At 42.0% G+C, this 14651-nt stretch overlaps 1 protein-coding gene across 1 annotated transcript in view; it reads left to right on the plus strand.

Annotated features, from left to right (window-relative positions):
* Nucleotides 1-3409: 3409 nt before the first annotated feature.
* wt1a (WT1 transcription factor a) overlaps nucleotides 3410-14651 on the plus strand; it is a 22874-nt gene continuing 11632 nt past the window's right edge. The window contains exons 1-4 of the mRNA XM_070443197.1: nucleotides 3410-4316; nucleotides 7593-7716; nucleotides 8876-8919; nucleotides 13025-13064. Coding sequence (XP_070299298.1) covers nucleotides 3917-4316; nucleotides 7593-7716; nucleotides 8876-8919; nucleotides 13025-13064 — 608 coding nt within the window. The 5' untranslated portion in view covers nucleotides 3410-3916. The remainder of the gene's footprint in view (nucleotides 4317-7592; nucleotides 7717-8875; nucleotides 8920-13024; nucleotides 13065-14651) is intronic.

The raw sequence follows: 14651 nt of genomic DNA on the forward strand, positions 1-14651 counted from the left end.
TTAMCTGTGTCAATTTTTGGATTGTTAGTTAGTCTAGCCAGCCATRTAAACTTGTAGTAATCCGACAGGGCACGCAGCTTTAAAACTGTATCTCTGCCCCATTGCAAAATGAGTAGAATTGCATCATTTGTTTTATAAAATTGTTWAAATGTGTAGAATTGTAGGAAATTCACTTTAAAACTTACATTTTTCTCTCCACCATCAAGAGAGGGGCCACTAAAATATTTTGCCGTGAGGTTAAAAGCATTGGATCACTAACCGAAAGGTCACTGGTTCAAATCCCCGAGCCAACTAGGTGAAAAATCTGTTGATGTGCCCTTGAGCAAGGCACTTAACCATAATTGCTCCTGTAAGTCGCTCTGGATAAGAGTGTCTGCCATTTTCTCAAAAGTGGGGTTACAAGTTTTTCAACTTTTAAAGCCAAATTAGTTTTCCATTGTTTCTCAACTGCAGTGTATGATATACCATTTTCTAGCTCCGAGTCTCTACTTTTATTCAAAGTAAAAAACACAATTTCAAATTTTGCTACATAAGACCAAATGAGGCTGTCGGTCACAAATGATTAAAATGTAAAAAAAAAGGTTTAAAGAGGCTAGAGCCAGCCCTGCCTATGCAATAAGCACACAGCAAAATTTCTGTTCTGCCAGCTAAAGCAGTGAGTCACTGACTCTAACCTCACAAACACTATGTTGTGTTGTGTTTTTCCCTGTGTGTTGCAGTGTGTTATGATAGAACTCTGATGCAGCATTCTGCTGTCCCCCCCCACCATCCAACTGGCTAAAGCTGGGTCACCCCAGCTATTTWTTACTGAGCTCAGTAAACTCACTGAGGAATAKGACCATACAGACACAGGTTCTGACAGATTCCTGCATCTCTGCCTGGTTTTACAGTTGGACACTGCTGGTTGGGGGTTTTGATGAGCGAGGAACACAGTGTGTGTGGGTGTATATGGGCAAGGCTCCTTGTTTGTGGGCGTACAGTAGGCTTCACTCCCAGGTGAAGATCGGCTCCTCTCTCTCTTACTAACGTCCTGGATGGGGTCACAGCAGACAGGGTTGGAAAGGGGAGTTAGTGCACTGTCACAGAAGGGAATGTAGCCTAACATTTTCTTTGCAGCTGAATGTGCATGATTTGGCAAAAAGCTAATGGTATGCTATTACAAGTCWTTGCTTTCTGTATCCACTTTTTCACATTCTTCACTTTGCTGGTTTACAAAGCTTATTTCAGACAAGCAATGGACCATTCCTCTGTGACTTAAAATGCATCCATTTAACTTTTGAAAGCATTAGACAATACAATTCCTGAAATTCTGGCCGAGATAGGGTCGGGGTCACGTGTCTTTGTGTTGCTCGCTTAACTTTGCCAGAGAGTTCAACCAAGAGTCKGCACCTGTAGGTTTTGCGCGGCCCTTTTTTGGTAGGCTATAAATATATAAGACTTGGCCATATATACTCCTTTCTAATCGAAACGGAATTCTCACTGTGCTGATGTAAGCTAGCTACATTAATTATTATGAACCACGTGAAGTTTTGACTAGTTCTTCGACTCAGTGGCTGCAGTGCCATCATCAAATGAATGGGGAAAATCGGTAGGCTGGCCCAGTTAAATAGCCATAATCCATGCTGTGTTACAGTGAGAGTATTTTAGGTGAACATTTCTTTTTTTGCTATAGCAGCCTATAACCTTCCGTTATAGAGAAGCTGTTGGATTCTTTCCGATGGCACAATTTGTCTCCCTGGAGTCGAGGTAACGAGGTAGGCTAGGCCTAGGCCTATATGTTTAGTCTTTCAGACTATTTCTACGTTTTTTAAATAATATAATTCGTTTCGTTTTGGACCAAAATACAGTGACATGTCAATGTGTTGCCTTTTCTAAGTCATAGCCCTGTAGAAATACCGGTAATTTATACAGGAAGATACTTGGGCATTTATTCGTAATAAAGGATGTATAGCCAAACCCTCAATTTCAGTATCAAGGTCACAAACCTGTTTTGACAGAATTTACACAAATAGACATGTCTAGAAATTTCACGTCTCCATCGACAAAACATTAATAATAGCCTGTAAATGTAGGCCTACTTCAAATTAAGGAGCGTAATTTGTAACTATTAATATAAATATAATAGAATATAACAATAAAACATAATAATACGTTATTATTATTATTATTATTATTATTAGGCTAATATTTGTATTATTATAGGCTACTTTGATAAACTTTTAGACTGAGATAAGTTCAACTTTTTCGACAGCTTCATATAATGTTTAGAGATAGAGTGAACGAATGAAGAAAAAATACAGGAATGATCAGAATACATTTAGTCAAAAGAATTACATATACCAATCAGAAGATAATTGACTAAGGCACCTCTCGAAAAACAAATTGTTTTACCTTCATAGGAGCCGCTTATTTAATCAATGTTAAAACATATTCAGGCTATGATATAATTTCGCAAAACATTTCGAGAGACGAGAATGCCACTCCATTGTTCATGTTGTATTTAGGCAAACTGTATTTTCGTAAATAGGCCACTTTTAATTGCATTCATGATACAGCCTAGGCTACGTGCAGTTACGAACCGTATGAGCGACAATGTACAACTGACCGAACCAAGGCGACATCCTCATGTCGCACTACATGGAAAAGAGACACTGATTTACATTTTTATTTTTAAAATTTAACCTTTATTTAACTAGGAAAGTCAGTTAAAAACAAATTATTATTTACAACGACGGCCTACCGGGGAAAAGTGGGTTAACTGCCTTGTTCAGGCGCAGAACGACGGATTTATACCTTGTCAGCTCGGGGATTCGATCCAGCAACCTTCGGTCACGGGCCCAACGCTCTAACCGCTCTAAAGGCCCCGGCAGGTAGCGTTAAAATGCGTAAAAATGTTTTAGCTAATGTAAGTGTTTGTTCCAGTTATACATTACCAAAAATATGAGAAATMATATTGTTATTTCAGAAGCATATAGCTTACACATTTTGTTGGTCTTCTTATGCAAGTAATATTAAATATGTATCAACATCCCATATATGTCCTATTTGTTGGATAAAGCTCATGATTAGAAATAAGCCACCTCCGGAATAAGTTAAACACACACAGTAATAATAATTCAAAATCTTACTATTTGGCAACATCCAAAGATTTAATGAATAATCATGTTCAAGAAAAATCTGTTCAAGAAAAATCAAGCAGTAACATTAGTACTGACAATTTGTTTGGACATGCTGCGAAAAGAATAGTGAAAGGATGTACAATTGTATTATTATTTCTAAATCCCCAAACTTCGTGCTATTCAAACAGAACTCTCTCGCTCTCTTACTCTCACACGCGCACACACGCACGCGCGCACGCGCGCACACGCTCACACGAGCGCAGGCTCATTTAGGGTGCACAGAGAGATGGGCGTTTAAAGTGAGGGGCTGAGGGGCAGTACTAAATGAATGAAGCCCAGCACTCATCCCTCTTGCTCATTGGCCTTGGCTCCTCCTCCAGCCGTCTCACTGGGTCTGTATTTGAGGTTTGTGGGCTCTAAAGAAAACAGACGCATGAGTAAAGGAATAGAGGGCTACCCCTCTCTTCCTCTCCCACTCTTTCTCCTCCATTGACAGAGCTGAGAGAACGCTCCCCAGGTTAGACATCCAGACAGACCTCTCCACTACATGGACTATCTACCACAGCACACAAAACAGACACTTTCTATTGTTTCGACTTTCGTTTGGGGGGAATTGTGTGTGTTTTCCTTTGAAAAAGCTGTCTTTCAATGCAACAATGAAGCTTTGTTGGACTTAAGTTTCCACAGAACCAGGAGCCGGTACATCAGAACGCTGAAAAAGACTTAGGTCCGTTTTCAGAGCGATCCTGTCGGGTTTTTGGACAGACTGGTTTCCAGGTGCGGTTGCTCCAACAGAGATGGGCTCAGACGTACGTGACCTCAACGCCCTGCTGCCCCCGGTGCCAGCCCTGCCAGGGGGGAATGGGAACTGTACCCTGCCCGTCAGCAGTGCCCCTCAGTGGGGCCCTGTACTGGACTTCCACACTGGCGCCCCCTACAGCTCGCTGGCCCCCCACTCCTTCATCAAGCAGGAGCCCAGCTGGAGCTCTGGGGATCCCCAGGAGGACCCTCACTGTGGCCTGAGTGCCTTCACCCTGCACTTCTCTGGCCAGTTCACTGGAACAGGGGCCTGCAGGTACGGGGCCTTCGGGGCCCCCCCTCCACCCAGTCAGCCCCCACCAAGCCAGCCAAGGATGTTCAGCAACGCACCCTACCTGACCAACTGTATGGACACCCAGTCCTCTTCCAGGAACCAGGGTAAGATCAATATCTGAGATTAGTGTATTACAATGTTATTGTGGTTGCACTAGGACTTGATATTTGGTTAATTAAATATTTTAATTCACAGAAAGATGGCATTTGTTTAGTAAAGTTCATTATGGTCATTGTAGTTTCAACAGTTGGTATACTCCTAGTCCTTCTCTATCATGTTGTACAGTTATTGCACTTTTATGTTTTTATGCTTCCATGAGAATTTCCCTGCCGACAGTTTTTGTTAACTCTGGTGATGTACAGCTGTGTCTAGTTCATGATCAATAAACAAGCAAAGGAATGATGGGTAGACCTGAAAAAAGGTCCTATGAACAATAAATACATTCATAATGTCAAGCTCATATCGAGGATTAGGTTTGTTTAGGTGAAGCTTGTGTTATATTTTGCTAGTATATATGTCAGTGAAATAACTGATCTTATTGCCGGCACAGTACAATGACAATTTGTTGACATTAGTTTACAATGTAGAAAATATCTGCATTTGCTATGCTGTTTTCTTTATTTCCTGATAAGAACTTTAAGTAACATGATTCATTTTGTGAGTTTATAATTAGTGCATTATTAGAAGTATTGTATTATTTGAACTTTGTACTGTTTAAATGATTTGTCATTAGTATATGCTGTAGTCAGTCATTTTCATTAGGAATTATATTATGAACTTGTGACATTGCTTTTAAATGAATGTGTAATTTTAACACAAATTATTTTCAAACAGAATAGATTATTTTCCCTAATTAAAAGTGGACACACAATTTGATCTCTGAAATTCTAAAAGCAGCTGTGGTATAGTTAAACTGATCATATAGTAGCCAATGAGAGTGTATAGTGTTCAAAGAAATTGTGGACTTGTGGTTTTATTAATCAAATCAAATGTATTTATATAGCCCTTCTTACATCAGCTGATATCTCAAAGTGCTGTACAGAAACCCAGCCTAAAACCCCAAACAGCAAGCAATGCAGGTGTAGAAGCACAATTACAATTGATTGTTGCAAATACAAATGTTTAGGAGTCTTGGGGTTGAAAAGGTGTACACATACTAAACATTCATAATGAATGGAATCAGTGTTATGATCAACTGAACCATTCATTAGCCGTGGCATATACTGTAGCTACTGTACAGGCTATAGAATATTATACTCAATTAAGATAAATMAAGGGAAAAGAATTCTCAGTGATGACAGAAAATGTAATTACTTGTGAACTTGTAGTAAATTGACATAAACTAATCTCAGTATAACTCCTGAAATCAGTCAAATATTATCTGAAGCTGATCAATTGTGAGTGACCATCTACCTGGCTCCTGATTTCCAAGTGTTTTGAAAAGTGATATTATTATGAAAGCTATTTGTAGTCAAGCTCTACGATTTCTCTTCAGGGCTGCTGGGGTCTCCAGTGCTCGCACCCCAAATGTAATCTGTCTGCACTTTTAATGTCGGATTAATTAGAACTAACATCAGTATCAAAGGGCTCGTCCAACCTTCAATCCCCTTATCATACCCCTCCTGTGCCTGGCCAAGCAGTGCAAACAAGCCATGGCTAAATCTCAGGCGGGTCACTTTCACTAGATACTGATAATACACTGAGGCTCACTGAGGGAGAATCCACTGCACTCGTAATCTGTTTACGGTTACCATGCGAAACGACACAGTCCAGACTAGTTAGTGTGAGGACAGGTATTAAGTGTGTATTTGGGTCTGTTTTGCCAATGTGCCTGTGTAATTCCATGTGCGTGTTGAGTTTACTTGAGTGGAAGAGGAGAACAAGAGGATCAAGTACTTAAGGAATTAAGGACTTTCCTTTTACAAAATGATCAAAAACTGAAAATATTTGTTTTACCCTTCAGAACATTACGTTAGCCTTCAGAACATACCCTTTTTATTATGTTTAGATTTCTTATTTAACGTATTGTTTTTAAGTAGGCCTATCATTCAGATATTCCATTGTCACACAGTTTTATAAATGAGTTCCCTTGATTTACCATGCTGGTTGACATTTGTAATACATGTAAATTCTGTAATAGTATGTAAAAGCATAACAATATTTCTTGAAGTATTATTTCAAGATTTGTAGCATACTTTACGCCTGCTTTGTCAAAATGCACAGTGAAAAGAAGAAGAAGAAGTCGCTTATCGAAATACAATTACTGGGGAATCACAGATGGAATTCTGAAGTGTTTTAATATCTACAGTATTAAATCTATAGTCACTGTAAAATGTGTTTTTATTTATGAAACCACTAATTTATAGAATTAGACACTTGGCGTCTGACTATTAATTAGGTTATGAGTTGACTATTCAAAATTGCTTCTGTAGCATTTTAACACTTTGGGAGTCGGTATAACTTCAAAATGTATTATTACATAGATACTGTAAGTAATACCCTTAAGGTCATTGTTCAGTGATTTAGCTTTGATTACTGGTCCTCACAATAAATGGCTTGTGAATGGTTCATAATATATTTCACAATGGTTTATAAGAAGTTCATAACCATCAAAACAACAAATAAACCAACAAATAAACATTATATTTTAGAAGAGACATAGGAAAAGTGGTATGTCACTTTGTAAGTGCATTTGGTATTTCTTCACCTCCCACTGCACTGCGTAAAGCAGGCTGGTCTAAGGTGAGGACACTGCCTTGCACACAAACTGCCTAGGCAGTGCCCTTCACTATGCCCACTGTGACCCAGACCAGCCCTGTGTAATGTGATGGGGATTAGTCCTCCTCTACTCAGTCAGTCAGACAGGGATGGAAGACAAATAGAGTTCTTTAATGAGTTTTGAGTTAACCCTGCTGGGCCGCTGGTGAAAGTTGTGCTGGTGTGTAATTAATGGCGTTGCTGTTAGCTGGTGTGTAATTAATGGCGTTGCTGTTAGCTGGTGTGTAATTAATGGCGTTGCTGTTAGCTGGTGTGTAATTAATGGCGTTGCTGTTAGCCGGTGTGTGATTGATGATCTGGTGTCCCACCCTGGGTCAGACATAGGCATGATTCTGGTGTCAGCCCTCCAGTGTCCTGCCACAGTTTGTTTTCACTCAGGAGCCTTTCACTCTCACCCCAACACAGGGGTTACTGGGGAAGGGAGGGAATTTACCTACATATTCAGCACAAAGGGTCAGAGCGCTGAATGTTTGCCAATGAGCTAAATGATAATTGATACAGTAACTTCTACCATGTAACCACGTTTTTACCTACTTCCATGTTCTGAAAGTCTTGGAATTATTCATTTAGTTTTTCTAAACCTTTCTTCTTTGTGTTTACAGGTTACAGTGCTTTCGATGGTGCCACTAATTACGGCCACACTCCCACACATCACTCCTCCCAGTTCCTCAACCACTCCTTTAAAGATGAAAACTCCCTCGCTCAGCAGACCAGTATGGGTAAACAGCACCTAGATTACTGCAATGTTTGTGTGTGTGTGTGTGTGTGTGTGTGTGTGTGTGTGTGTGTGTGTGTGTGTGCTGTGTGATTTGTGTTGTGTGTGTGTGTGTGTGTTGTGTGTGTGTGTGTGTGTGTGTTGTGTTGTGTGTGTGTGTGTGTGTGTTGAATGTGTGTGTGTGTGTGTTGTAGTGTGTGTGTGTGTGAGCATTCAATGTGTGTGCGTGGATGCACAGTCTTAGAATAAAGGTCTATCTAGACCTAAAAGAGTCTCTTGGCTGTCCCATAGGAGAAGCCTTTGAAGAACCCTTTTTGGTTCTAGGTAGAACTTTCCACAGAGGTTCTGCATGGTAAACATGTGTATTGTGAACTCCGTACTCCTCACCATAGGGAGTGGCATCCATCTTAAAGTCACTGTGGGGTTAAGTCTTACACTGACGACTTCACGTCAGTGTCATAAATTAATAGCATCTTTTTTTTAGTTGCCTTTTCTTCATCCATGGTCCTGCTGTTAGTAAACAGCCGATTGTGTGTTGCTAATTGTATTACTGTGATGTTGTAATCGTGGGCCTCTGTATAGAATTGATAACTGGAGGAAAGAAGTCAATACAAGGTTTTTTGTAGATGTTTAGAACTCTCTGGGCCCATCCACAACACGTGGAGGCAGAGCCAAAGCAGTGATCCTTCATTTGCACTTTGAAAAATAAAAAATAGTCAGTGTGCTTTTACGGCTTCAAAGAACAGCCTCTTGTTTTTAGAAGTCTGTCTATATTCAGACACAGGTTCACAGGTTTCTTTCTCAATGTCCTCAGGATAGTTTTTCTCAAGGAGGCGCTGTCAGACAAACAGCTCCTTGGACCAGGGATGAGCTTCCTGAAAGCTTTTGTGATGTGGTACTTCCAGACCCAGACAGTATATAATGTGTCACGTTAGCTACACATCTATCAGGAACTTACATCAGTGCAGTTGTGAAGGCACTCCTTAAACCATCACAGCTGTTTAAATTCTCAACAGTGCAGTTGTGAAGCACTCCTTAAACCATCCACACTGTTTAAATTCTCAATCAGTGGAGTTTGTGAAGACTCCTTAAAACCATCACACTGTTTAAATTCTCAATCAGTGAGTTGGTGGTAATAAATGTTACTTTTGCTTGTGTCAGGTGAGCCAGCCTGTTTCCTGTCCCTTCCACCCGTGTATGTGGATGCCACCATCGCCCATCAGAGCAGCTGTACAGGCAGCCAAGCCCTACATGGCTGAGGACCTTACATACAGGTGAGTACTGGAGCTGCTCCACTACAGTAGATTTCACGCCCTTACCTGACATCACATTCCCTCCACTCACCTTAGCCCCACTTCATCACTCACCTTAGCCCACTTCTTATCAGTCACCTTAGCCCCACCCCTATCACTCACCTTAGCCCCACTCCTATTAGTCACCTTAGCCCCATCCCTAACACTCACCTTAGCCCCACTCCTATCACTCACCTTAGCCCCACCCATCTCACCTTACCCACTCCTATCATCACCTTGCCCACTCCATCAGCCTCTCACCTTACCACTTCTTTTCACTACTTGTAGCCCTCACTCCTATTACATCACCTTTAGCCCCATCCCTACTCACTGCACTCTTAGCCCCACTGCTATCAGTCACATTAGCCCCACTCCTAATCACTCACATCTAGCGCCCACTCCTAATCACTCACCTTAGCCCGCACTCCTACTCACTCACCTTGCCCCACTTCTCTCACTCACTTAGCCCATCCTATCAGCACCTTAGCCCCACCCTATCAGTCACCTTAGCCCCATTCCTATCACTCACTTTAGCCCACTCCAATCAGTCACCTTAGCCCCACCCCTATCAGTCACCTTAGCCCCCATTTCCTATCAGTCCACTTATAAGCCCCACATCATAGCCTCTAACCCCACTAATATCAGTCACCTTAGCCCCACCCCTATAAGTCCTCTTAGCCCCATTCCTATCACTTCACTTTAGCCCCACTCTTATCAGTCACCCTTACCCCACTCTTATCAGTCACCTTGTCCCACTCTTATCAGTCACCTTACCCCACGCCCTATCACTCACCTTAGCCCACTCCTATCAGTCACCTTACCCCACTCCTTCACTTCACCGTAGCCCCACATTCTATCACTCACTTTAGCCCCACTCCTATCACTCACCTTAGCCCCCTATCAGTCACCTTGGCCCCCACTTCTATCAGTTCACCTTAGCCCCACTCTTATCAGCACTTTAGCCCACTCCTATCAGTCACCTTTAGCCCACTCTTATAGTCCACCGTTAGCCCCATTCCTAATCAGTCACCTTAGCCCCCACCCCTATCACTTCACCTTAGGACCCACTCCTATCAATCACCTTGCCCCACTGTTCCCTTAGCCCCACTCCTATCAGTACCCTAGAGCCCCACCCTATGCCAGTCACCTTAGCCCCATTCACTATCACTACTTTAGCCCCACTCCAATCGATCACCTTAGCCCCACCCCCTATCAGTCACCTTTAGCCCCATTCCTATCATCACTTAGCCCCACTCCTTATCAGTAAGCCTTTACCCCCCTATATCAGCAACCTTAGCCCCACCCCTATCAGTCACCTTAGCCCCCATTCTATTCACCTCAACTTAGCCTCCCACTCTTATCAGCTCACCTATAGCCCACTCTATTCAGTCACCTTAGTCCCACTCTTATCATCGAACCTTAGCCCCACCCTATCACTCGCTGAGCCCCACTCCTATCAGTACCTTAGCCCCCACTCCTATCACTCAACCGTAGCGCCCACTTCTTATCACTCACTCTTAGGCCCCCACTCCTATCACCACCTTAGCCCCACTCCTATCAGTCACCTTAGCCCCACTCTTATCAGTCACCTTAGCCCCATTCCTATCAGTCACCTTAGCCCCACCCCTATCACTCACCTTAGACCCACTCCTATCATTCACCTTAGCCCCACCCCTATCAGTCACCTAAGCCCCACCCCTGCCAGTCACCGAAGCCCCACCCCTTTCAGCCTACCACTCACCTAAAACATCTATTAATGTTACAAAGCAGTCTAACATGCAGACATCTTAATAAGCAAACATAGTTTTGATGATTCTAGTCATTGAAGTTAGTTAAAGACAGTGGTGGAAAAAGTACCCAATTGTCATTCTTGAGTAAAATTAAATATACCTTAAAAGAAAATTACTCAAGTAAAAGTGAAAGTCACCCAGTAAAATACTACTTGAGTAAAAGTCTAAAAGTATTTGGTTTTAAATATACTTAAGTATCAAAAGTAAATGTAATCGTAAAAACATACTTAAGTATCAAAAGTAAAAGTATAAATAATTTCAAATTCCTGATATTATGCAACCCAGACGTCCAGGGGCACACTTCAACAATCAGACTAATTTACAAACTAAGCATTTGTGTTTAGCGAGTCTGCCATATCAGAGGCAGTAGGGATCACCAGGGATGTTCTCTTGATAAGTGCGTGAATTAGACAATTGTCCTGTCCTGCTAAGCGTTCAAAATGTAATGAGTACTTTTTGGTGTCAAGGAAAATGTAAGGAGTAAAAAGTACATTATTTTCTTTAGGAATGTAGTGGAGTAAAAGTAAAAGTTGTCAAAATTATAAATAGTAAAGTACAGATACTCAACAAAAACTACTTAAGTAGTACTTTAAAGTAATTTTACTTAAGTACTTTACACCACTGGTTAAAGGGGGTCAGGAAGCTGCACCTTTATAGCTGTCCTGACTGGCCAAGGTTGTGCTGCCATCATAGAAGACAATAATCATCATCAACATAGTTCTAAAATTAAATGTGGAAAAGTCACTCTGCCATTGAGCACTCCGAGTGGCTAGAGGAAGGAGGAAGTGAAGTAACAGTGGCAGGAAGTTGGAAATACGAGACTGTACTGATTTCCATTCAGGAAATGATCCAAAGAAAGGCATTTATCATGTTTGTACTGTAGTTATACTCTCAAAACTTTCCATTGGACTGAATCCATTCACCGCTTTTTCAAATCACATTCACAACCTGACAAAGAATAAGATAATAGCATATTTACTGTGTTTTATTCATATTTGAAGTTTGTTTCATTGAGTTAAATAGTTAAATACAGTATGTAGATGGTATGGATGAGGACCATGTCCAGATAAATGAATCACAGTTGTCCAGAGAGAATGGGAGCAGTGCTCAGCAGGCCAAGATAAGCGGTGTAAACACTACTGGTTTCCAGTCTTAGGCCAATAATGAATTCCTTCTACTGATAAGTACTCTTACCAGTCACTGTTCTCTGAGGGGAGAGAACCCCAGTGTAACCTTACACAACTGTTTACTCCCTCGCCTTGAGATGGCACAAAATTAGCTTGCATTCTTTGAATACCTTTAACATTTTGTTTTCAGCTCCAGGGAACATAAAGATTCAAAATAAGGGAATAGGACTTGATAAGAGTGTGTTAGTCAGACTGGATACTTGTGCTGGAAGCCTCATTCTGCAGGCTCTGCTCCTCCTTCTGTCATAAACAGCCTGATATCTGTTGTGGAAGGGAAGGGGCTGGGAATCCTCAAATCAAACCGCTAAGCCGCTCTCTAATCAAATGCCTGGTACCAACAGCGTTGTATTTATACAGTCAGACGGCAGTTATGCACTTTTTTAACATTTTGGAAATACATTAAATAAAAACACGTCCACTTATGAAACTAAGAGCCAGGGACAAAGTTCATTTGGGAAGCACTGGTGTAGAGGATGAAGACTGAAACTTTAGAGCCGCTTAAACCAAAACACCCCTACATTTGGTTATTTTCTCAAGAGATGAATGTCTCAGGTATGTATAGAGCTGTTCATAGAGGACTGTACTTTCCATGTACAGTAATGGTTTAGACTGCAAAGTTCACATTAGTGTGCTAATGGATACACTCTTCATCATCCTTCAACCCTCATCATCCTTCAACCCTCATCATCCTTTAACCCTCTGTCATTCTTCAACCCTCATCAGCCTTCAACCCTCATCATCCTTCTACCCTCATCATCCTTTAACACTCTGTCATCCTTCAACCCTTATCATCCTTTGACCCTCATCATCCTTCAACCCTCATCATCCTATTCAACCTGTCTTTCGTATCGTCTGAGATCCCCAAAGATTGGAAAGTTTCCACGGTCATCCCCCTCTTCAAAGGGGGAGACACTCTAGACCCAAACTGTTATAGACCTATATCCATCCTGCCCTGCCCTTATAAAATCTTCGAAAGCCAAGTTAACAAACAGATCACCGACCATTTCTAATCCCACCGTACCTTCTCCACTATGCAATCTGGTTTCCGAGCTGGTCACGGGTGCACCTCGGCCACGCTCAAGGTCCTAAACGATATCATAACCGCCATCGATAAAAGACAATACTGTGCAGCCGTCTTCATCGACCTGGCCAAGGCTTTCGACTTGTCCGGACTTCTGGAAGTCTCTATTGGGGTGCCACAGGGTTCAATTCTCGGGCCGACTCTTCTCTGTATATATCAATGATGTCGCTCTTGCTGCTGGTGATTCTCTGATCCACCTCTACGNGGGGTGCCACAGGGTTCAATTCTCGGGCCGACTCTTCTCTGTATATATCAATGATGTCGCTCTTGCTGCTGGTGATTCTCTGATCCACCTCTACGCAGACGACACCATTCTGTATACATCTGGCCCTTCCTTGGACACTGTGTTAACAAACCTCCAAACAAGCTTCAACGCCATACAACACTCCTTCCGTGGCCTCCAACTGCTTTTAAATGCTAGTGAAACTAAGTGCATGCCCTTCAACCGATTGCTGCCCGCAACCTCCCGCCCGACTAGCATCACTACTCTTGACGGTTCTGACCTAGAATATGTGGACAACTACAAATACCTAGGTGTCTGGCTAGACTGTAAACTCTCCTTCCAGACGCACATTAAGCATCTCCAATCCAAAATTAAATCTAGAATCGGCTTCCTATTTCGCAACAATGCCTCCTTCACTCATGCCGCCAAACTTACCCTTGTAAAACTGACTATCCTACCGATCCTTGACTTCTGCGATGTCATTTACAAAATAGCCCCCAACACCCTACTCAGCAAACTGGATGTAGTCTATCACAGTGCCATCCGTTTTATCACCAAAGCCCAATATACTACCCACCACTGCGACCTGTATGCTCTCGTTGGCTTGCCCTCACTACATATCCGTCGACAAACCCACTGGCTCCAGGTCATCTATAAGTCTTTGCTAGGTAAAGCCCCGCCTTATCTCAGCTCACTGGTCACCATAGCAACACCCACCCGTAGCACGCGCTCCAGCAGGTATATTGCGCTGGTCATCCCCAAAGCCAACACTTACTTTGGCCGCCTTTCCTTCCAGTTCTCTGCTGCCAATGACTGGAACAAATTGCAAAAATCTCTGAAGCTGGAGTCTTAGATCTCCCTCACTYACTTTAAGCATCAGCTGTCAGAGCAGCTTACCGATCACTGCACCTGTACACAGCCAATCTGTAAATAGCACACCCAACTACCTCATCCGCATATTATCACTTACCCTCTTGCTCCTTTGCACCCCAGTATCTACTTGCACATTCATCATTTGCACATCTATCACTCCAGTATTATTGCTAAATTGTAATTATTTCGCCTCTAAGGCCTATTTATTGCCTACCTCCCTACTCTTCTACATTTGCACACACTGTACATATATTTTTCTATTTTTCTTTTATTTTGTGTTATTGACTGTACGTTTGTTTCTGTGTAACTCTGTGTTGTTGTTTTTGTCGCACTGCTTTGCTTTTTCTTGGCCAGATCCCAGTTGTAAATGAGAACTTGTTCTCAACTGGCCTACCTGGTTAAATAAAGGTGAAATAAAATAAATAAATAAAATCATTTAACCCTCATCATCTTTTAACCCTCATCATCTTTTAACCCTCATCATCCTTTAACCCTCATCA

The sequence above is a fragment of the Salvelinus sp. IW2-2015 genome, linkage group LG4q.1:29, assembly GCF_002910315.2.
Source record: "Salvelinus sp. IW2-2015 linkage group LG4q.1:29, ASM291031v2, whole genome shotgun sequence".
Classification (NCBI taxonomy): domain Eukaryota; kingdom Metazoa; phylum Chordata; class Actinopteri; order Salmoniformes; family Salmonidae; genus Salvelinus; species Salvelinus sp. IW2-2015.